At 43.1% G+C, this 24,000-nt stretch overlaps 3 protein-coding genes across 3 annotated transcripts in view; 1 reads left to right on the forward strand and 2 right to left on the reverse strand.

The window, feature by feature from the left end:
- Positions 1-3,829: 3,829 nt before the first annotated feature.
- On the reverse strand, positions 3,830-8,608 carry LOC310800407 (G2/mitotic-specific cyclin-B2-like; the record flags this gene model as incomplete). Its single annotated transcript, XM_083663006.1, has 9 exons — positions 3,830-3,934; positions 4,022-4,132; positions 4,255-4,395; positions 4,505-4,738; positions 5,638-5,796; positions 5,967-6,215; positions 7,166-7,285; positions 7,939-8,033; positions 8,542-8,608. 9 exons carry the CDS (start codon positions 8,606-8,608, stop codon positions 3,830-3,832), a joined length of 1,281 nt encoding a protein of 426 aa, XP_083519132.1.
- Positions 8,609-10,524: 1,916 nt separating this feature from the next.
- On the reverse strand, positions 10,525-15,102 carry LOC310800408 (proteasome subunit alpha type-1-like; the record flags this gene model as incomplete). The annotated part of the gene is made up of 7 exons (XM_083663007.1): positions 10,525-10,680; positions 11,420-11,524; positions 12,433-12,503; positions 13,859-13,928; positions 14,484-14,585; positions 14,716-14,760; positions 15,076-15,102. 7 exons carry the CDS (start codon positions 15,100-15,102, stop codon positions 10,525-10,527), a joined length of 576 nt encoding a protein of 191 aa, XP_083519133.1.
- A 405-nt stretch (positions 15,103-15,507) lies between these two features.
- appl2 (adaptor protein, phosphotyrosine interaction, PH domain and leucine zipper containing 2) overlaps positions 15,508-24,000 on the forward strand; it is a 29,367-nt gene continuing 20,874 nt past the window's right edge. The window contains exons 1-4 of the mRNA XM_083663143.1: positions 15,508-15,587; positions 17,832-17,930; positions 20,921-20,980; positions 22,171-22,242. Coding sequence (XP_083519269.1) covers positions 15,531-15,587; positions 17,832-17,930; positions 20,921-20,980; positions 22,171-22,242 — 288 coding nt within the window. The 5' untranslated portion in view covers positions 15,508-15,530. The remainder of the gene's footprint in view (positions 15,588-17,831; positions 17,931-20,920; positions 20,981-22,170; positions 22,243-24,000) is intronic.

Consider the following 24,000-nt stretch of genomic DNA (forward strand, 5'->3'; position numbering starts at 1 on the left):
TTAACTTCACTGATTAAAAACCACTGAGTCCCACACTATGTTGAAAATAGATTTGTCCTAATTTAGATGATTTGTTTGAACATGTTTCATAAAAATAAGGTGTATAGTTATGATGTTATTGAGAGGAAACTCAATGCTGCTGTGATGTGTACCCCCCCCCCCCCCCCCGCCCCAAATCTGGATTGAATGAAAACTTATTTCATACAAGTGTGAGTATCCACACTGTCCCATATTACTGTATGTTCACATCAGTGGTCGTGTTTCTATATATATATTTTAAATAAACAAACATCATTTAACCAAGGCATGTGTTTTTATTTTGTATTATTTTATTATTAGTGTGTATTTGTTTGTTTTGCTTCTACCTGCTGAAATATATCTGTACAAGATTTCTTGCATCCTTGCAGATGAAAATTATTATATTTTGTGTGTGTGTGTGTTTGTGTTTGTGTACACTACTATGTAGTTATAGAGAGCCAACGTGGAACGTCACTTCTTGCTTCAGCACTGTACCAGAGATTTTCATGCACCATTCATTTTCCCGTATGCATTTTGTAAAATGCTTATAAAAAGTTTTACTTGTTCAAACCAAACGGTACAGATATATTTAGAAACAGGAGAGATTGCATAACATTTCACTTGGACCAAAACCTTAAAAAAAATGCGTGTTTGAAGAAAATATTTTTTCGATGTTTTTTTTTTTTTTTGGTCCAAGTGAAATGTTCTATGGTCTCTCCCGATTATAGTGTTAACCGTTTGGTTTAACCAGTAAAACTATCTTTATGAGCATTTTATGAAATGTCTATGGGAAAATAACTGGCGGATGAAAATCTCTGGTACATTGCTGAAGCAGGAAGTGACGTTCACCTTGCCTCTCTATAGTCAGACAGTTGCACTGGGGCCCCTGGGGAAGAGGGGCCCCTTTACAGAGCAGACTCTCCATCAACGTACTGGGCAGAAAACGTGTTCAAATAAGAAGTACACACATTAGATCTAAAGTGGTGCCATTTGCAATATATGCCTTATTTTTTGTAAAATAGTAGCAATCTATAACAAAATGATTATGCTCATTACATAAAATCAACATTCATCAACATTAAACATGTTAAAGTCATTTCAGAACCACATTGAGAGAGACAGCTCCTCTGCTCAGCTCGCTGCTTAATTACTTTGACTGTTACCAGGTGTCAGAGCGCTATCCATGGTTCTGATGATAGCTTACTCTTTCCCCCCATGATTTTCCCCATACAATAGCCTAAGAAACTCATTCAACTGTAAAATCCAACACATATTGGTAAAATATATAGCTTATGCAGAGAGTGTGTGTGTGTGTGATATTCTACACAAATACTACTTTCTGTTCAAGTACTTATAGTTTTAAAGGTATATTCCACCCAAATACCACACCCAAATGTATTCACCTCCAAGTACTTTGGTGTATCCCAGCCAAATACTACAATTTGGTTCTCCACTGGGTACCAGGGGCATGTCTTGGGTCTTGTAAGCCAACTTTGGTGCTCAGAGGGCGGGTAGAGGCAGGCTGGAGGGTGAGCGGGCTGTCCTGGGTCTCTGAGACTGACCCTGGTGCTCAGCGGTCAGGTAGAGGCAGACTGGAAATACAACTTTATAACTAGAACTACTTGGACAGAACGTAGATCTTGGTACAACATACCTTCACTATCATAAATACTTGGTCTCCGGCTCTGCAGATACATAGTTTAGGCTCTACTGACTGATCTAATTCAACAGTCAGGATGGCTCAGTTGGTAGAGAACCAGACCAACATTCAAACAATCTTGTGGCCAAGGGTTCAAACCTCACCTGGAAGTACCTTTATTTATTTGTTATAGGTTGAACTGGAGCACGTTGGGTGGACAATGTTCCCTTTTTTCAATGTATATAATTGCATTGTGACTACTAAAATTCAATAGGTGGGGGTCATGCACCAAAAACCTATTGTGTGTTCATTGGTTCTGTGTCACCTGGATTATTGCTCAATGGTGTTGTCATCTGCTTCTAAATGACTATTCAGAAAGTTACAAGTAGCACAAAACAAGGCAGCCTGGTACTGCGATGCTCAGCTAGGTCTAGCATAGCATACTGTATCCATCCATCTCTCACATGGCTTAGTAGGATAGACTATAATTGGCTAACTTACCTAAACTAAACTTGTACCACTGTTCCTTCAGAAGTTGTAGTTGTCATAGACTGTGTTGCATAGTTGATTGCTCTATTGCTGACAAAAATGTGATATTGTAAGTCGCTTTGGATAAAAGCGACTGCCAAATGACGTAATGTAATGTATGAGCATGTTTAGCAGGTGTTCTAGGCATGTACTGTATGCAGGGTTAAGTGATCCACAGCCATATTCAACAAGTTATTCATGCATTTATTTTACAATTATTTACAATTAAAGAGAACTACTAGTGACTACAAATAACAGGAATAGAAAATATATTTACATCATGTTAGCATAAACAACATAATATACAATATATATACATGCACACACATTGAAAAGTGCAATCTGGTATTCTATTCAAATGCCCCAAAGAGACTCAGCATCGATACATGAAAACAACTAAACTTGATGAATGGAGGAATGAAATCAGGGCCAAGTTAGAACAGGTCATCACTAGCAAAACATATGATGGATTTAGTGTATCATGAGAATATACTGGCAGTTCAACACAATTTATTATTATTATTATTTATTACTCCTGTGTATGGGAGATTTGAATCTATCAAATATCACATTTTTAATTAGTAATCCAAGTTTTTTAACTGGTTAGATCCTTTTATGTTATATTTATCTATAGTTGTGGGAGAATATCTTTGGTATATTCCTTTTTAAATCCTGAAGAAGCCAGTTTTTGGAGATGGAGTCCATGATGGAGTCTACAAAGTCCATCAAGTACTCGCCTGGACTACTCAAGACATTAAGGAGAAGGGCTTTCTCCTTGACAACTGACATTACAGCGATGCTGGAGGAAAATCAGATCCTGAAATCACACAATCGGACAAGGGGGATGCAGAGCTGGTCGAGGTAAACAAAGACAAATTCATACAGTGGTAGGCCGCAGACCTATCGGGAAAAGAAGCTGCACACAATCAACTCAAAGACAGAGAACTCTGACCAAGATCCAAACAGCAGGGAATAAGAAAGCTCCACACAACCTCCCTAACCTCCTCCTGTGTAACTCAAGATCACAATGAAACCATGTGAGAACATGAAAGAAAGGAATCCACACACATACAGAAATACTTGAAAGAAACGCATGTATTGACATGAAGTTTCAGCCCATGAGCAAACAAACATGAGTCTTATATATACCGCGGTATAATTGAGGTAGGCCACTGCGGATTTAACATGTCAGGAGGAGGATTCCCATCCTTTTAGTCAACAGCCCTTCAGCAGCATTTCACATGTTCAATGAAAATCAGAATTCCTCTTGGAAAAGTAAAATGTCCAGTTTATGGAAAACTTCTGTGTCTCCTTGCTCTCCAACAATATGGGTACGCCTCAGGGAATTCAAATCTGCAGAAGATGAAAGGGTCTAGCTTGTAAATCGTCAAGGCTAATAATGCAAAGGCTTTCTCAGGTGCCACATCATAGATGGCTTAGTCCTTTTGTGGTCTATTCAGTTTCACCCCAGGTTCCCCATCACAACAACCTGGTTATTGACTGACCAGCTGCTTCAGGTATGGTGTGAATTAAAGTCTTATGTAATACATTTGGAGTGGATTCAATGAATGCCAATAACATAACCAATAAATGTTTTTAACCCTCAAAAAAAAGAAAAGAAAGGTGCAATCCGGGGAAAACACATCAGTCCATCAGAGAAGCAGCCATGTTCTTGATGACTTGGGACTTGAGCTGAGGATGGCAGCTGATCTTCATCAGCTTGCTGCTGGTGTATTTCATCTGGACAGCCTGGAGGGGAAACACAAGGTATTATTAGGCCATGCTAAAAAAACAGCGTTCATCTTATTGAGACTTCACTGGAGGCAACCAACTCACCAGGAACCTTGTTTTCCCCTCGTTCATCGCCACCACATTCTTTGCAATAAGCTGCACGATGGGCCTGAGGTGGGCCTGGCTATATGTCGACTGGCGCTGTTGTAGAGCAGACTGCAACACAAGAGAGAGAGAGATCAGAGTACTGTCATTTGCCTGATGAACTCATGTCGACTGGCTTCAGTTAACCTTTGAATCCATCTGTAGGCCTATACAGTAGACTTCAGTCAACTCACCCAGGAGAGTCCATCCAGCAGGCGCTGGGAGAGACAGAGGGCAGCAGCGGCAACCTCGGAGGGACGGTAGTGGACCATCTTGTAGTCGATCAGCGTCACCTCCATCAGGTACTGAGCCAGCCTGTCGGTCTCTAAATAGGACTAGACAGACAGAACAGAAGTCACTTTAATAGCCTTGATGACATCAACTTCATGAAGACAGTAGACAAAATATATATTTATGGCAGTTGGCATATATATATATACTCACGCTTGCAACCTTTGAAGCCCTCCTGAAGAAGTCCAGGGACAGAGGGCGTCCCAAGGTGAAATTGAGGCTCCTTAGGATGACCTGCTCCATTTCCAGGATCTGGGCCTCTGTGCATCGTTCTGTGCTGCTGGCAAATTCTCCAACCCCTGGACTCCAGATCTCCTCATACTTTGAGGCCAGAAACAAGGCAGTGACGCCAACTAGCTGCAGCTCGCTCTCAGGCACCTCCTGGACCTGCAGCACATATGAGAAGAAGAGTGTTAGCTAATGTTTCCCACACACTAGAGGATAAAAGGCCCGATTTAATGCCCGATTCCCCTCGGGGGGGGGGGGGGCGTGGCCCGATTCGAGGCTAGTCTCAACCGATTTTTTGTCAAAATAATTGTCAAGTGTCTGGTGTCAATAAATTATTGATTGAATCGGAGCCTGCCCGATCTCGAATCGGGCATATCAAACATGTTTGATATTTACGATGGCTGTCTCCCGACGGAACCTGCAATAGCCAATGAGAGCGAGCAGACCGGGACGCGTCGACGCGTCCTACCTAGGTTACGTCCTACCCGGATGTTAATGCAGCGCTCACAACAAATGAGTTGTGGCAACAGCAGTGCCATGTAGCTCCTCTCTCCCCAGCATCCTCACAGCAGCTTCAAACAGGGTGGACAGCGGCGGATGGCTCTCCAAACATGTGCCGAGCGGAGCGGTTTGCTTCAAGGGAGTGGATATGCTGTAATATGAGCTCTCAGACAGAACGTTGTTTTAGCTCATTTTGCGAGGGTGTCCGCCTGCTTGAAATGGACCTGCCGCTCGGTGCATGTTTGGAGAGCCATCTGCTGTTGTCTGTGTGAAAAAATTGCAGTTTTGTGGGATATAAACAGCCTAACAGTCTAGTTGCTGGAATCGCTGTGAGTCGGTACTTCAAACAGCTGGTGTGTGGTCTCGCAGTCTGGCCCAATCGTCTAGTGTGTGCGTTCAGGCGATTTGAATGTTAAAATCTGATGAAATTGTCCTTATGTTTGTGGTCTCTCATGTTTTTAAAATCGGTTAAGATTTGAAAATCCTCTAGTGTGTAGGCAGCATTAGCTGCTAGTTCACAGAAGATGAACAAGAAAACGTTTAAAACAAGTTTGTACCTGGAGAAACCGGTCCAAGATGGCGATGGAGAGGTATAACGTCTCCTGCTCCAGTGGGGCGTGGGAGTGGACCCGGACCATCCAGTCCACGACACGAGCTCGCATGCGTCCGCTGATTTGGTAGCCCCGCAGGTAGTCCCGTCGCACGGCCTGCTGCGTCTGTGGAGACAGAACACCTTGTCATATAAAATAAACACGCATGCATACCAGCTCAAAATAAACTAATCAGGGTGGTATTCAATCTTTTTTTTATATAATTTTAATTATTATTATATTAATCAATCAATCAATCAAAAGCATAGTAAGGGCAAATAAAGAGCATGTATTACCTCAAGGAGGTACAGATAGGGATAGATATCATTGACGTATTCGGAGCAGAGCTCCGGAAAGTCAAGATCCCAATCATCAATATCCTCGATGTCTAGCGTCTCTGAAACAGCCTGGCCCATGTCCTCCTCCTGCTCCATCATGGAGACATCAGCTGTCTTCTCTGTCATGACGGGGAGCGGCTCTTCAGCTGCTTTCCCTTTGGGCTTGACAGACCGTTTGGCTGCAGCTTTGACTGGTCCAGGAACACACTGGTGAAGGAACAAAGTTCAATTGAGTGTCACTCAGTCAGGCAAACTGTTTATTCTCCCCAATTGTACTAGGCCAATTCCCCCTGCCGCCCCACCCCCTCTGCCGATCTGGGGAGAGCCGTAGACACACACGTGCTTCCTCCCGAGTCATGTGCAGTTAGCATCTTCTTTTCACCTGACAGCGGGGAGCTTCACCGGCAGGACATGGCATGTGGGGAGGATCACGCTATTCCCACCAGTTCCCGTATGCCCAGAACAGGCGCCCCCCGATCGACCAGAGGAGGTGCTCGTGCGCAGCAACCAGGAAGTCAGGCATATTGTGAGCTAGTTCAACACAACGCATGTTGCTTCATAGCTTTACCTTTGCTTTAACTGCCCTGCGTGGGCAGTTGGTCCGCTCTCCAAGGACAGCTCTGCTGTGACCAGCTGATGTCGGTTTCCCCCTCTGTACGGGATTTTCTGCACCCCTAGGCTGTTAGGAAGAAGCATTCAAAACAAAGAAGAAACAACACTGTAAGGAGGATGTGGCAGCTGTTCCCCACACATACCATATTATGGTATATGACACACACACACACACACACACACACACACACACTCACTCACACTACTGTACTGTATATAGAGACACTGCATGTCACAGTTTGAAAGCCACGCCCACCGTTGTGGAAACCTGTATCGCTTGTCAAAGGCAAAAGCTGCCTGTCGGGAGGAAATCTGAACAGATATGGACAATCTGACAAGGTTTATCCTGTTTTCAAGCAGACAAATCTATCAAAGAATGATTGCAGTGGAAAGAAGAGAAGTTCGCACACTGCAAGGCTCCAAGTAGAGTATTTATTTCAGCACTGTGGAAGGAAAATGACGCTGGTGTATGGAGAGCTTTCCCCAGCGATGGGCGTGGCCTATTTCCTGCAGTGTCTGTGTGTGTGTGTGTGTGTGTTCTCTACCTGGCTTTTGCGAGCTTTCTTAGCAGGTTGGTCATCACAGGAGTCATCCCCACGTCTCTTCGTGCCCTGCCTAGGGGGCCCAGAGGAGCTGATGGAGGGGACCACAGACACAGCCCGTCTCTGATGAGGAAAAACAGCAGAATAGACAATGACAAACAACTCCACTCGGACCACTCCATTTCTACTTTTTACATTTCACCTACCATGGAGGAAGTATTCCTCACAATAAACTCTTTCCACTTACATCCATAGTAGCCTCTATACACAGAGAGGCCATACATAAGTTAGTTTAGCCTATTAGTAAATTAAAATCACAAAAAATAAAAGACATGAATGTAGCTAATATTACACTAATACTATTTTTATTCTTAGATTTGCATAAAACTATCTCTATTTAGATAGAGAGGTAACAACATAGCCTAGTCATTCTTCTACATTGTGTTAACGTTTTGTAAATAAATGAATGGTGAAGTTTAACAATGCATCAATTTGCTGGGGACGCCATGGAACGCCCTGAGGACCCATGGTGGTCCCCAGACCCCAGGTTGAGAACCACTGCTGTATATTACACGATGTAGCTACATCATGCTATGCTAGCCTGTGACAGCTGTATATTACACATGTAGGCTACATCATGCTATGCTAGCCTGTGACAGTAAGAAAGAGTTTAGCTAATGCTATGCTAGCCTGTGACGGTAAGAAAGAGTTTAGCTAACCTCTGCTAATGTTTCATTGGAATATGTAAATATCTCTGAGTCATATAGGCTACTCACAGTCAGTTTGATCGGTGATGGGAAGGCGATGTCCATCTCGTCCATCTCTTCCTCCTCCAGGACCACCGAGACTGAGGGCTGGAACCTCCCGAAGTCTGGAAGTTATCAAAACAAAGCAGGGCTTAAGCAGAGGCTAGCTGAGCAGTATAAGTACATTACACACAGTGACGTTTGCACCTAAATACATCCATGGTTTGCGCACGGCCAATTTTTTTCCCGATTCGTTTTTCGTTCGTTTTTTTTAATCAGTCATCCGAAAAAAATCGTCACACACAGAATCCTTGCAAACTGTGTGCCTCCGTGCACACCTTCACCTGGTCGAGCAAGCCGGCGCTGTGCACGGCTCCCCGGGGAGAGGGGGCAGCAAGCGGGCGCTGTGGCACGGCTCCCCGGGGAGAGTGGGCAGAGACAGCCGATGCCTCTCCTCCGCTCACAGACTGGACTCTCGCTCGGCCGCTTCTCTGTCTCTCTGTTATTTTTAAACGTGCGAGAATTTCGGACGAAAAATACGGACTTGGTGTGCAAAATCCACGAAGTAACAACAACTGATGTAGGATGCAAGCAAAGATGGCCTACTTGTTCTAACACTGTAATCAAACTTACGTCGGGGCAGTTCAGGCGGCGGCGACAGCATCCATCGCGGCTGGTTGGCTCCTAGTTTGGTTTCCATCTTGCGCAAATGGCAGCTGAAAACGAGAGTTTATAGCTAGCTTACTTAAACTTAACTGAAAAGGCAAGTACTGGCGGTAGTTGTAAAGTGTCCGCTACGAAATCACTCAATACTTGCAAAAGCGACCTCTCTCGTCGACTCCCTGGTGGTCATAGACTGCATCAAGCGTCGGGGCGGGCTCTAGACTTAACGGCCCACACAGAAGCCAATCAGAGGCGACCAAATTCAAACGCACTTGACCTCGGGGAAATTCCAGCAGGGTTGCCAGATGGGCGGGTTTTTCCGCCAAATTAGGTTGGTTTGGGCCCCGGTGCATTGTGCGGGGGGGAATGAGCTAAGCCTTGGGCGGGTTTACACAAACTTTACAGGGCAACTTGTTCCCATAGATTTGCATTTGTTTCTGCGGTCGTGTGCGTTTTGGTAGTTTTTGAACTAGCGTTAGTTTTCAAAAGCCAAACCACTGAGCGAGAAGAAGCAGCTGATGGTCCTCTGAAGACTCCATCATGTCCATACTGTTCAAGTTTAGACAGACAGACAGACAGACTACTACCCCACCCCCACACACACACACACACACACAACCACCACCACCACCACCAGGTCGACAACTATCACTAGTGGTTGGTTGCTGTTTTTGAAGTCTGTTACAGTATGTTTTATTGTTTGTATGTTTAAAACTGTATTTTCCCATGTTTGTAGTTCTTGTAGCCTACTATGTGCTTTGGCAACACTGTAATTCACTATGGTCCTGCCAATAAAGCCTCTTTGAATTGGAAATTGGGAGAGAGAGTGACAGAGAGAGCGCACAGGGGCGCAGATGTAGACAGTGCACCCCTGAGGTAGAACTGGGCCCCCTGGAGAGAGCAGACTCTCCATCAACATATTGGGTAGAGAACCTGCCCTTGCAAATTACTCAAATTGCCACCCCAGAAACACGCCTGTGTTCAAAGGCAAAAACCATTTCTGCCATGGTTTTATTTTTTGTAAAATAGTCAGTAGCAATCTATAACAAAATGATATGCTTATTCAACATAAAATCAACAATCATCAACAATAAACATGTTAAAGTCAGCAGTCATTTCAAAACCAGTAAAACAGCTGCTCTCAGGTGCTGCTTAATTTGACTGTTACCGGATGTCAAAGCGCTGTCCATGTTCTGATATCTTGCTCCATGACCTCTCTATTTTCCCCATAGAAGAGCATCAACTCATTCAACTGTAAAATCCAACACATGTTGGGGGAAAATATATATAGTCTATGCCACATGTATGTTAGTTACATTCTGATGCCATGACAAAGCACGTGCTTGTATTAGCAATTGGTTTTTTTTCTAAATTCTGAAATTCATTATTTAGAAAAACAAAGGGTCACAATAATAGTCTGGAAACACAAATATTTGTCCATACTTTTCCAGATCTGGAAAATACTAAAATCAAATTCCATACTTTTCCATACTTGCATAGGAATCCTGTGATCTAGGTATACTATAGATGGTTTCAATTTATACAACATAAACATTCTAAATTGCCCCCAGCTTACTTCCTGTTGCAGTGTTTGCTAGTACAATAACTGACAGGACATAAGCTAGGTTTCAAACGTTCCCTAGCAACACAATTCCAAGAAAACAATCTATAGGATTCAAATGTTGCACTTACCGGTATTCAAAGTCATTTTCGAAAAAAGCTCGATCTAAACTGCTAAAACATAGAGTGAGCACATCAATTCTAATAGTTTCTTTGCCCAAAGTAAGAGAAGCAGCAATTCAGAAAAAGAGTATATTGTAGAATGGTTCATTCTACCCATACAAAAGCAACATCACATGATGTTAGCAGAGAGCATTGATTAATAGTTTAATAAGTGGCACATCACATTCACAACAGCATCTTTCATCACTTTAAGAACTGCTTTGTGGCTTTTCAGTAAGTGTCAGGTTGGAGTTTGTGCCCGCCCCCCACTGATACAGGAAGTACATCATTAGCTGACTGGTTGAGTGACAGGGCTGTGTCAGTGCTCCATTGGCTCAGCAGCTGCATCTGCGGCAGCGGGTTCGTCTCGTCTGCAGGCTGGGCAACCTGAGTCAATAAGCAAAGAAAAAAGTATTGGCGTCACACAGGAGAAACGGAGGCCACAACCTCTCCATCAATCATGTTTATACTAGAGAATATTCTTTCATCCAAATGGCCTACATCAAAAAATTTGAATTCAAACACTCCACTCAAACATGGGGTGAGTGGGAAGGAAGGGGGGAAGTCTTGTAAAGAGAAATCTGTGCTTATAAAAAGAAATAAATATTCCCAAACAAAACAAACAATCAATATAACCAACAGAATGATGTCTAAGAAGATAAGCCCTCTAGTACATATAGGGGTGAAACGATTAGCATTTTAAACTGTGATAAAATTCCTGACGGTTAGCATTATGTTTCAAATTTTCATGATCATTAAAAACGTACGCACCCTGGCACATTTGGCGAGGGCTTTGACACACAAGCATGTCAAGGCTTTTTAGCAACAGTTTCCCAGACGCAGTTGCACAGCCTTGGTGAAGTGATTTCAGTGAGTGTATAAGTATTTGTGGGGTCTGAGTTTTCAATATAGTTTATGCTGAAAATTCAGACCCCACAAATACATTGCTGCGATGATAGATACTGATAACGTGATTATTTTGGTCACTATAATCGTGACATTAAAATTTTAATACCGTTTCAACTCTAAGTGGAGACTGATCCCATCTGTCTATACAACAGTAATTATTACATGGCCACATGGAAAACTGTTCCCTGTTCCCAACTGACATTAGCCCCCTCGGTACCTTTCTCTGTGGCCTCTCCTCCAGCCCCTCCAGGTAGGAAGCCACGTCACCGTCGTCATAAATGGTGAACTCCATGTCCTTCCCCACAATGCCGATGGAAACATTCTGAAAAATTGGAAATATACTGTACTATATACACTGTACATATACATTGTTTCATATATACATATTTAAAATAGACACTTTACACCACAATTTTGTAAATGTTTAAATGTACCCGTGCCTTGTTTGTTTTAACTTGTACATACTTTTTTCTGTGTGAGTACTTTGAGAACAACGCAAACTGGAGTCAAATTCCTTGTATGTGTACAGTACCAATAAATACCCACTCCATGACGAGCTGGTCGAACACATGAGCACTTTAAAAGTGCTTCACTTTCAGTACAAGACTGATTCCACCCAGATGCACCACAGGAGGTCATTCAAACTCTTTAACTCCTCCCTCAGAGCGTCAGACACTCTGAGTCAGTCAACAACAGTATAGCCTTGAACTCTCTCCACCCATCAAAAGAAAAAATAAATAAACTAAAATAAACTTTGGCTAATATACAGTATATCTGATTGTGCAACAACTGCTAACTACTGCAATAATCAAATAATCCACACTGTTACTGTTCCATTTTTACTGACTGGACCCAAATGCACCTTAATCTTTATTCTTATTACTTACCATCACTCACACTGCTGTGTGCTGTATGTAATATAATATCGTGTGCCTCACATATTTCACTTTTTTACTAAATGCTACTTGATAAGGATTGTAGGAGAAGGCACATACTGTATGTGGGACACTTCATTGTATATAGGCTACGTAACTTTGATGTTTATATTTTTCCACATCTGAGTGCGAGCGACTGTAGCATGACTCAATTTTCCCCTCGGGGATCAATAAAGTTATTCTGATTGTGATAAAGCTGATTCTGATACTTAGGAACCTATAAAGTAATTATTTCAACGGTGAAAATAAAAATGAAATAAAACATTTAACCGTGTCCATGATAATACAAACTTACATCATAGCCAGCGATGAGCAGTCCAACACCATAGGGCCTCCTGCCATACCTTTGTGTTGGGATTTGGGTTTCTGAACATCTGGTCAAGGATCACTGCTGACATCTACGCTTAAGTTTTATTTTTCAAAAGGTTCTTTGACTGAGCACAGCCACTAGAGCAGTTGCAGTTAAGTGCCTTGCTCAGGGGCACATTCACAATAGAGTAGTTGTTGGGGGAGAGGAAGGTAACCATCTTTTCACTCAAACCACAGAGGCCGATTCATCCAATAATTCACCGGGCACATTTCTTTGCAAATAAGTGTATATTTAGACGTGTGTTTGAACCTCAAAATGAGTTCATTACTTGGCAAACTGGCTGGTAGAGTTGACAAATGCACAGGCTAAACTAAAATACACCTGCATTTAGATGGTAGCTGGTGTTAATGTACTACACTGTCTATAAACCCTTTTAGAGTGGATAATACACCAATACTATAATCAATTTATCTTTCTGAACATATAGCTTCACTGAAAATAAAGCATCAAGGAGGAGGGTGTAGCTGTGACCTACCAGAGCAGTCTGGCATAAGGTGACCAGATTTCTCAAATGAAAATCGGGGACATTTCCAGTCCGGCAATCAATATATCATAAAAATATCCAATGTTATTACCTATGAAATAATAAAGGGGGATGATTCCGGTTTCATTTACTTTGTCCATGGCTTTGCTTATTTTGCACCCGCCCCCCCCCCCCCACACACACACACACACACACACACACACACGTCATTCACTGTGCCCCTTTACAAAATGTAAATGTGTTCCCCAGCAGCATTTGGCCTGGCCATGACCGTCCAAACCTACAGCGCCGCATGTTTTATGAAAAGCCTCAGATCTCAAAAAGTATTTTCTGTGGAGTCCTAATTGCTTTTTCAATGTTTTCCTGGGAGAGCAGGAAGCAGCAAAACATGTAGACACTTGTTGGATGCCTGGATCAAAACATAGACACACATGTGATGCTTATTATGCTTTTAACCCGCCCGTAAGCCTCCTGCAACCTTTCGCTTGAGTGGTTGGCCAGTGGGCACGTCTGTAAAGGGTAGACTCGTGGGGACTCATAGAATCCATTCTCATTTAGATATATTGAGGTGAGAGGTCAAGGGTCCGCTTTGAAATTGACCACATATGCCGGTTTTTCAAAATGCATTATTTAACCCCCTTCCCGACAAGGTAGCATGGCATTGTTGGTCCCAATGGATGCTGCAGGTCTTACAGTCATATCCTATAAGTATCTTCACTCTAGATTTAAGAATGAGCCTGCTAGAGCTAGAGTCATATCGGCCGCAGACGCCAGTAGAAAATCTGGGACATTTTCAGGGACAGCTCCAGCCGGGGACAGGTCACCAAAAACGGGGACTGTCCCTGAAAATCGGGGACGTCTGGTCACCTTCTCTGGCATCAGCGGTCAGTCTGGCTATGGAGATACCGATGTGGTTGTCGACATGGAGGACCTTCTTCTGGTGGGCGGCATGTCATGTTTCATGTTTCCTTTCATGTTTCCTTCATGTTTCCTTCTCTCTGTAGAGAGAAGGAAACATGACACAACAAGCATGAGTTATCTTCTATCTCCATAAGTGTTGTCCAGTAACTGATACTCCACTTCTTGTGTCCTCTGATTAGTGTGTTACTGTTCATGTATTGAATAGCTCTAGGTAGCCATAATGGCATCTGGTCAAGGACTACAGATGACAATGTGCCTTTTAAGCCAACTCTGAAACACTGAAATAGAGTGAAACAGCACATCCACCAGAGTTAAATACGAATATTTGGTTAACCCACATTTAATTTACAGTCTTTATGCTCCCATTTCAACCGGACCAAATTCCAAGTGTTTGATTTCCTCAATGTACATGTCGCAGCAGGTGTATAGATAACAAACAGGTAAATAGTACTGTAACTGTATATGGGTACACTTTCATGAAACCACACAACTTTTTATGGCAATGTGCCAAGGCAGGAGATGAACCAAACAGCACCAGAGTATTATTGATAGACAAGTTGGTTTATTGTACCTTGAGTGCAACCAGGACTGCATGGGTTGTGGACTTGAGTCTGACTGTTGCAGACCCTTGCTTCACTGCCTCCATTGCATACTCAATCTGGTGAATACGGCCCTGGAACACAAATGCACGCTTTCCTTAATCTGATACGCTGTGGCATGTGAGTGAAACAGCGACATCTTTGCATATGCTTAGTTTACATAGATGAAAGACAGAAAGGCAAGGCAAAATGTGACTTACTTACCTGCGGGCTCCATACCGTGACATCATTGTCGTACTGATTGCGGAACTAGAGGTGAAAAAACAAAGCGTGATTTGAAAATGACATTAAGAAGGTATGTCAATTATTGCAACACACCAGTAGCTACTGAGCAGCTTAGCTTATTAATTGTAATTACAAAATTAGGCATTTCTATTATAACTCAAAATGTTACACGCTCAATAAACCATGTCTTTTAAAGATCTTGTGTAATACAAGATGTCCTTGCCTCTTTGATTATAAAGGACTTGTGTGCGCTTTATAAACATCATCGGACAACTTCAATGCATCATAAGGATGCTAGTAGCAGAGCAACCATAGGAGAGCAACATGTTTACATCTCACCACCTGAAATGATCCTCGTGTCCACATGGGGTCGCTGTTGGCATTGAAATGGCCGCTTGTCCTCCTCAGATGGACAAAATGTTTACCTCTTCCAACAGTACTGCGCATGCCTCATCGTCGCCAACAAATAATCACATGTTCTAGTCTAGAACAATATGGTTGAAATATAAATACCGGGTATTCCAGTTGTGCTGCGTTGGTGGGGGTTTGTGCTCTTCTTCACTAACTAGTCACCGGTTGCTCTCAGCCATGATTTGGGCCCGCCTGAGCTGTGGCGTATAAACGAATGTAAGACTTCCGGGTTACTTCCGGTTTGTCGAGCTAGCGAATATAAGACTTCCGGCGCCTGCAACTCCGACGTGTCACCTCCGCTCACGCGCAAAGCTCTCTGGGAAACCGAGTCCACTAAATAATTCAAGCCCCCATTCCCTTCTCTTCCTCCACAAGCTAACAAGATGCCGGCCGTCCATCACAAGCTGCTGTTAGAGGATGCGTTGCAGGACAGTCCTCAGGTAGGCCCGGGCGGGTTTCTCAACATAAAGGCACGTTATTGAGAAAAAGGCGTTAATAGGAGCAGTTGAAGTAGCCCCACTGTCCTTGCTCGCTGCGGGCTGTTTGTTTCCACTGGTCGATGACAGCAGCTCTCAATTACCTCATTGTTATGGGAACAGAGGGGCTGTCAGAGAAACGTAGCTGCGCCTTCGTATTGTAAACAATGTGGAGTTTATATCGTTGGTCACAACTAACGTTTATATTCGGCGGTTATATTGTATCTCTGTTGTGTTTACATGTCGCTCGTAAAAGGGCTTCCCTCCCTCCCTCTCTCTCTCTCTCTGCCAGTAGTGATACGAGTCGTGCTTCATTCAGCCGTGCTCATTTTAAACATGCCAATTTAGCCAGAATCACTCCATTTTATCTGTTTATTTTGCAATGTCGTTCATAACCTTAGATTTAGGCGAGATACCCTAATCTGGACCCGAACTGGGCCTGTTAAACAGGCTGTGTGGGAGGGGTTTCCAGTCGTGGACTCCATTGGAATTAACGTTAGTCAATAGTCAATATCCTGCAACGGGGTGCTGCTGGTACTGTAGCTGTCAAGGGTGGATACTCTATTGCATAATGTAATGTCATACACTGTTTGTTCATGCTTGATAATGCTTGCAGCTGTTATGGGGCGGATGGTAATAATGACATTTTCTCACCAGCAAGCCGCTTCTGTCTCATGCAGCAATGTAAGTGATGCTGCTGGCTGATGGGTGAGGTTACAGGATACAGGATAGTGAAGAGTTTTATTCACACTAGTTGACACATCAGATGTAGCCCTGATACTTTCTGATGTCTGGTTGTCATCCATTCTCCAAAAAACAGACCTAATTGTTTTGTTTTTCCTGACAACCCACGCTGGAAGCATATTTCTCATATTGTACCATTTTTGTAACTTAAAAATACAGGCTCTTGAAAATAGTTATTTCTATGTGTCAACACAACCAGATTATTATTGCTCATAATGGTTGAGGGTGAAAATAAATGACTCAACTCTTCTGCAGTGAAAGTCTATATTGAAGCGAAGTGTAAACAGACTTTAGCCTCTGGGTGTGTGCTTCTTTGCTGTAGCCTATCATCTGCCCTACCTTCTTGCACACACCTGTCTAAAGAATATAACTGTATTTATTTAGTGTATTTATTATGTGTCAGATGGCTGTGTGAAGTTCAGCACAGAGCACCAGGACGAGTGCCAGGAACGTAAAACAATTACAGGAAAGCATTTGAAAATAAAAATGTCGTTTTCGTCTGTGTGATTGGCAGCATACCCAACACCAAATTGTCCTGTAATAATAATAATAATAATAAATTCAATTTATATAGCACGCTTTAAAATCCAAGGACTTCACAAGGTGCTTTACAGATGCATGATAAAAACAATCAAGCAATCAAACAGGGAAAAATAAAAATATATAAAAAATAAATATAAAGGAACAGCTACTAAAAGAATAAAAGGATAAAGACATAAAAATATAACACGTGTAAATGGAGAGGGAGGACCCTAGGGGAAAGCTAAAATAAATAAGTGAGTTTTGAGTTTTGATTTAAAAACGTCAAACGAGTCTGTAGCCCTGAGTGGTCCTGGGAGCTGATTCCACAGCCGGGGGCCCAGTGAGGAGAAGGCACGGTCACCCATGCTTGTGAGTTTGGTCCTAGGGACAGAAAGGAGGTTGGAGCTGCATGATCGGAGTGTCCGGAGTGAGGATTGAGGGGTAACTAGATCTTGGAGGTAGGTTGGAGCAGTGTGATGGATGGCCTTGTATGTTAACAGGAGAAGTTTGTAGGTGATGCGGTGGTTAACTGGGAGCCAGTGAAGGGAGTGCAGAACCGGGGTGCCAAACACCCACTTGGTACTCGTTTTGGGGGAAAACAAACCTCTGCACACCAGGTGCGTCGGATGAGGTTTAATCAGAGTCTCGCTGATTTCTCTGTGGTCCTCTGATTGGACGATTGGTTGTTGGAGATAGCTCCAATGTGTGTATATAAATATATACTGTATATGGAAATGTTATGAAGCTGCCCATATACTTGATGAAGGTCAGACAGACCGAAACGTTGTATTAATAAATCTTATCACGCAGTAAGCTAGACAGTGTGTGGGAGTTCTTTTCCTATTGGCCCAGGCCTAGTCCTCACTCTCTACCCATCCATCGTCTGTTTCTCTTCATCTTTGTCAAAGGATTTGAATATTGATGTTAATGTTTGTCACACAGACTCGCTCCCTGCTCAGCGTGTTCGAGGAGGATGCCGGGACGCTTACAGACTACACCAACCAGCTGCTGCAGTCCATGCAGAGGGTTTATGGCGCCCAGGTACCAAAATAAAACAGTCACAGACGGATGTGCACACACACTTTGCTTTGTTTGATTTGACAAATACCAAAACCAGGCAACATCATATATTCATATGCACCATCACACAAGTACATACTGATGAATCAAACATTTAGCCTTGAGGGCTCTTATAGAAACAGCTGAGAATTTTTTTAAATAATAATAATACATTTATTTTATGTAGCGCTTTTCAAGAACTCAAAGTCGCTTTACAGAATACATGGGTCAAACATAAAACATAACAGAGACAGACATAAAACACAGACAAACAACAAAAGGAAAGGAAGGGGGGGGGGGGGGTTTAACCAGTTTTACAACTTTAATGGTGTCACACTGTCACCTTAGAACCTAGACTACTTGTCCGTGTAGTGTGCCGAGATAGTGTTGTGAAATTGTTCTCATGCTGTTAGGGTCTAAGTTCCGGTACATAACCGTTCTCATCTCATCATACATGCTCAGATGTGGCAGTAAAATGTTTTCATTGTTGGACTGGAAAACGTAAACAACATCTTATCTAACATGGCCTCGCATCTGTTCTCGATTGATAGGTTCCACTGTTCAGGTCAGCGTATACGGTCAGCCAGCAATTGATTAGGAACACTGTGTTCTGGGTGCCCCCGGTGGCTCAGTGCGTAGAGTGCGAGTAGTACCATAAGGCAGGCCCAATTCCAATTCGCCCCCTTACTGACTCACCCCCTTAGAGGCGTGTTCACGTGAAGGGAGCGAGGGCTTAGGGATGTCCCACGGTGAAATCGCAAAGTGAATGAGGGCTCAGAGTGAGCCCTTTCTGCCCCCTTACCGTAAGGGAGCAGCTGTGGCCACTTACGGAAAGGGAATTGCCCACAATGCATAGCGTTGTGACGTATAAAACGGGGTTGCCGGGGAAGGCTGGAAATATGTCAAAAAAATAAAAGAACACACGCGCGAAACGAACGCGGTGTTTGCGAGTGCGCTGGAATGCCTTAATTGACAATGAAGCATTACATTAATAGGGATTTCAGATTAGACAAAAATATTATATCAGAGGAATGCAAGTAGTTATTTTACACAATCCTAGTATAATCATCGATCATTTCTATTACAATTGCAATCCACAACTTTTTTGATGAATGAGAAATAGTTTTACCGAATCTGTATTGTACAGTATTGACATTGTGTATAATGTTGGGTGACATGTCATTATTATGCTTATTTTAATTATAATTACACATGTTGCAGATTGCAGATTTTGCAGTATAGGCTACATTTATTTTTAAATGACCTGTTGTCCACTCTGTAGAGCCAGAGCCTGGATGAGAACAGACTCATCAGGGAATCTATCCCTCAAAGCGTCTTGACAATAAACAATATATAGCGAGCCCCAAACCTGCCAGAGTCAACATCATCTTGTCAAGTGCAAAGGTCTCTGCTGTCCCAATCCTCCTATTTATCCAATGTGGATCCCTTCCACACTTGATGACTCAACCACTTTCAGATGGCGGCCATTAGAGGGACTGAGGGTTCAGGGCTTGAGTCTTTAGGGGGCGGATTGGAATTGGGCCTTAGTCTTTCCCACAGCGACCCGGGTTCGAGTCCTTTTGCTGCATGTCCTCCCCTCGCACTCTCTCCCATGCCTTCCTGTCTCTCTCACTGTCTCTGTCCAATAAACAATGTCCAATAAATAAAGCATGAAAAATGCCCAAAAGAACATCTTAAAAAGGAGCACGGTGTTCTTAATAAAGTTCTCAGTGATAATACTAAGTAGCTATCAGCTAGCAAAGTGCCATCCGCCTCCAGGTTGGACATGTTGTGCATTCTGCGATGCTTTTCTGCTCACCACAGCTGTAAAGAGGTTATCTGAGGTACTGTCTCCTTTCTGTCAGCTCCAACCAGTCTGGCCATAATCTCCTCTGACCTCTCTCATCAACAAGGCGTTTTTGCCGGCACCATTTTGTGTCAACTCCAGAGACTTGTGTGTGATAATCCCAGGAGATCAGCAGTTTGAGAAATACTCAAAGCAGCCCATCTGGCACCAACAACCACGCCGCGCTCAAAGAATTCTCATCCTGATGCTTGATGTGAACATGAGCTGAAGCTGCTGACCTGTATCTGCATGATCTGATGCATTGCAGTGCTGCCACTGACATGATTGGCTGCCTGGATAATTGCATTGATAATAGCATGAGTAAGCAGGTGTACAGGTGTTTCTAATAAAGTGCTTGGTGAGCGTATACTGAATATGATCCATCACATAGCGCCTATTTCAGTAAACATTCTATTCAGTGCGAGTTAAGTTTGACCAGGTATTCCTTCACTTTCCTGCACTAAAGTCACAGTGGGAAGCAGCAGGGGGCGCTCTGACCCGGACATGATCTCTCCCCCATGATGCAAGAAGAAGAGAGAAAACGCCACATATTGGGGCTGCGGCAAAGAGCGTGGAAGGAAAGAGACGACACTCCGGCCATTTTTGGAAACAGAATGCGCCTCGCAGTGGTCAGCTGCGGTAGCGCTGGCCCCTATAATCAGCCTCTCTAAACAGTAACTCAACAGGAGAACACTCTAAACTTTGGGGATTCACATCTTTTCCGGGCGTACTGCAAATCTTGATTGAAGTGGTGTAGTGCAGGGATGTAAAACAACAACCATATTGTGGAAACTAAGCAAAAATTTTCGTTTTATTTTTTTATTTTTTTCAAGATAAATAGCTAATGAAAAGGACCCGAGGTTCAACTCCCGTTGAGTTACTGTTTAGAGAGGCTGATTATAGGGGCCAGCGCTACCGCAGCTGACCACTGCAAGGTTCTTTTGGCGCTGTCACGTTTCCAAAAATCAAAAATGGCGGGGGCTGCTGGGCGCTGATGTTGCAATGGGGCAATATGGAGCTGCCATTTCTTTCCATAAAAGTTCTTTGGCTGCGCTCTTGGAGGGAATAAAGTCCCTGTTAATCCTACTCACCTTATTTCCTGTTTTCCTCTTATCTGTGCCCCCAGAGTGAGATGGGATTGGCCACAGAGCAGCTCTCCAAGCAGCTTCTGGACTATGAGAAGAAAGTAAGTGTAGATGCCACCTCATGATGTTCACTTGATCGCACATGTCTTCACATGGGTAGTTTTGGTATAACAACACAGAGCGCTATATGTTAATGTGCAACTGTAATGCAATCTGTAACTAGGGGTGCACCGATCGATCGGCAAGCAATCTGTATCGGCCGATTTTGACCTCAAATATGCGATCGGCGATCGGCAATTCTTTTATATATATATATATATATATATATATATATATATATATATATATATATATATATATATATATATATATATTTTTTTTTATAAAAAAAATAACCCTATCACTAATCAGGCTGTCCAACGATATAAAATACAATGCCAATTGGTATTATTAAAGGGGAGAAATAATCAACCTAAAATAACATTTCCAAACTTTCTTTGAGGAGTTTATATATCGGTGATCGGTAATCGGTGATCGGTCGATGATCGGTTGGGCAGATATTTCCCATAGGCGATCGATCGGCAATCGGTGATCGGTGGCAAAAAACGTGATCGGTGCACCCCTATCTTTAACTGTTGAGTCTGATTGAAAGAAATAATTAAATCACTTGTACATGTGAGTTTAACACCCGCACACTTGTACATCTTTGCGTATGCATCGTTGTGAAAGGTGTGTGTGTGCGTGTGCCTGCGTGTGTGTGTGCCTGCGTGTGTGTGTGTGCGTGTGCCTGTGTGTGTGTGCGTGTGTGAGAAGACCCTTTTGCCAATAGTATGCAAGTTACCTTGATGTTAATGTATTTTGCCTGGCCCAGCTGCGACGCTGTCAGCTAACAAGAGGTGAACATAATATTGTTGCTGAAGTCAACACAGCAGGACCGTTACATCACGCTGAGAGAGACGGGGGGATGAGTTGACTTGAACTTGGAACAGGTTCTGCACTGCAGAGTGGATGTTGGCTAGTAAAAACCAACCAAAGACTTTTACTGCAGCGTTCTGTAATGCACTCACTTTTCAGCATTATTTAGGAATGCTTAAAAGTCAGCATCTTGGCGTGGGATTTATTAGCGTCTTTGGCATCTTTCTCCACGAGGCAACGCGCCAGAATTCCGTGGATATTTCTTTTTAAATACGTTGTAGCCTCTGGTATGGGGGCTGGCAGTGATTGGATAATGCTAGACGCTGCTGTTTCATCCCTTTTAAACGTCTCTCCTCCTGTTTTTTATTCCAACTAGAATTTTGCCCTTGGAAAAGGTGATGAGGAGGTAATCACCACGCTGCAGCACTTCGCCAAAACCGTGGGGGAGGTGAGACCCGTGTTTCAATTTCAATTTGTGTGTGTGTGTGTGTGTGTGGCTCAGGCTGAGTGCACGGCACGCACACACACACACACACACCCAGCTTCCTGTGCATGAACTTGTACATGCATGGAAGAAAATGCCCACCGAAAAACCTGAAGCCTAACATTTATCAGACCTCAACATGATCCTTCCTCTGAAACCTCAACCAACTCTGGACTGAGGCCAAGAAGGCAGACTGGATCTAGAGCTGAGTGGCTGGAGGGAGGCAGGGCTGGATGGAGGGATGGGTGGATGGAGTGATGGGTGGATGGAGGGATGGGTGGATGGGTAGGTGGATGGCTGAGCTATTCACCTTATTCTTTGCCCATACAAGGACGCTTCTGCATGACGTCATTTCGTAATTGTCTTTCCGGTTTTAAACACGGAAGTAGAGTACTGAGTACGCCACTTTCGTGAAATGATAGAAGGCCAGGGGCCAGTTAATAAACAATCAATATACATTTTTCTGTAGCGGATTGTAGGTTTTAGGGGTGTCAGCCGGAGTTTAGTCTGACAATGTTGCACACCGGATAATTAGTTAGGTTAAGTACATACATGAGTGCCTGGGTAGCGAGCAGACAGCGGTATTTGACAATTTAGCAGCTAAATCATAGATTTTTGAAAGGTATTCCATATTCCAGACTGAAATGCTATAAGTATTGAGCAGGAGTATTGGCCAGAATGACATGAACATTTGGACATTTATTCAGCGGGTATCTTGCATGTTGCGTTCAGGTGCACTGTAAAAAAAAAAAAATTGTTGCAATTCCATCGCGGGCCACACGCGGGCCGCCAGTTGAGTATCACTGATTTAGACTTGCCAAAAAGCTGTTTTCAAGCAAAAAAAACCCCAAATTTCAGATACATGAGGAATTGTTTAACATCTACTGCTGCGATTCTCTATATGAACGCAATGATCATCTCCCATCTCATGTACTGTATGACTAGCTGGACCCATGCAAAAAACACAACCATGAAACCCATTCTTTCTCTGTACAAGCAGACTCTCAAGGTGCTGGACCGAAAACCGTATACTTACCACCACTGTTACATCCTCAGCAAGTACAGAATCCTCAGCTGGGAAAACCTGACAAAATTCACTGATGCCTGCCTACTGTTTAAAATTTTAAATGGTAAGGCCCCTCCACCTCTCAGTACTTTTGTCAAACAAAAAACATCTCATAATAGGTCCACAAGATCTTCCCAGAGGGGGGACTGTACTGTGCCGTTTAGGTCCAGCTCCTTCAGTCAATCCTGTTTTTCAGTCAGAGCCACTCAGTTTTGGAACATCATACCAACTGATATAAGATACTGTGCTACCTACCACACCTTTACAAAAAAACTCAAGACCTGGCTATTAACAAATCAAACATGTGACCACTTGTAATCAGTTAATTGTGTATTGTATTATTGTTTTTACTATTATTTTGGATTGTGTTGTAAATATTGTGTTTTACTTTTAATGCTTCTGTTTTAGGTGTATGGTTTTATAACATCTTGCCAAAAGGACTACAGTTGCGAATTAGCCAGTTGGCTAAAACTGGCGCATTTACAGTAATGTTGATTAATGTGTACTGTCCTTTCTTTAAATAAACTGAAACTGAAACTGTTTTAAAGTTTTAATATTTGTCGGGTGAGAACGTAACGTATATGTGACCAGTTTATCAGAATAACGCCTATTGGAAATCTTTAACGAGCAGCGAGCACCGGGAGCGCTGGCTGTGC

This window comes from Poromitra crassiceps (assembly GCF_964638095.1).
Source record: "Poromitra crassiceps genome assembly, chromosome: 30".
Lineage (NCBI taxonomy): Eukaryota > Metazoa > Chordata > Actinopteri > Beryciformes > Melamphaidae > Poromitra > Poromitra crassiceps.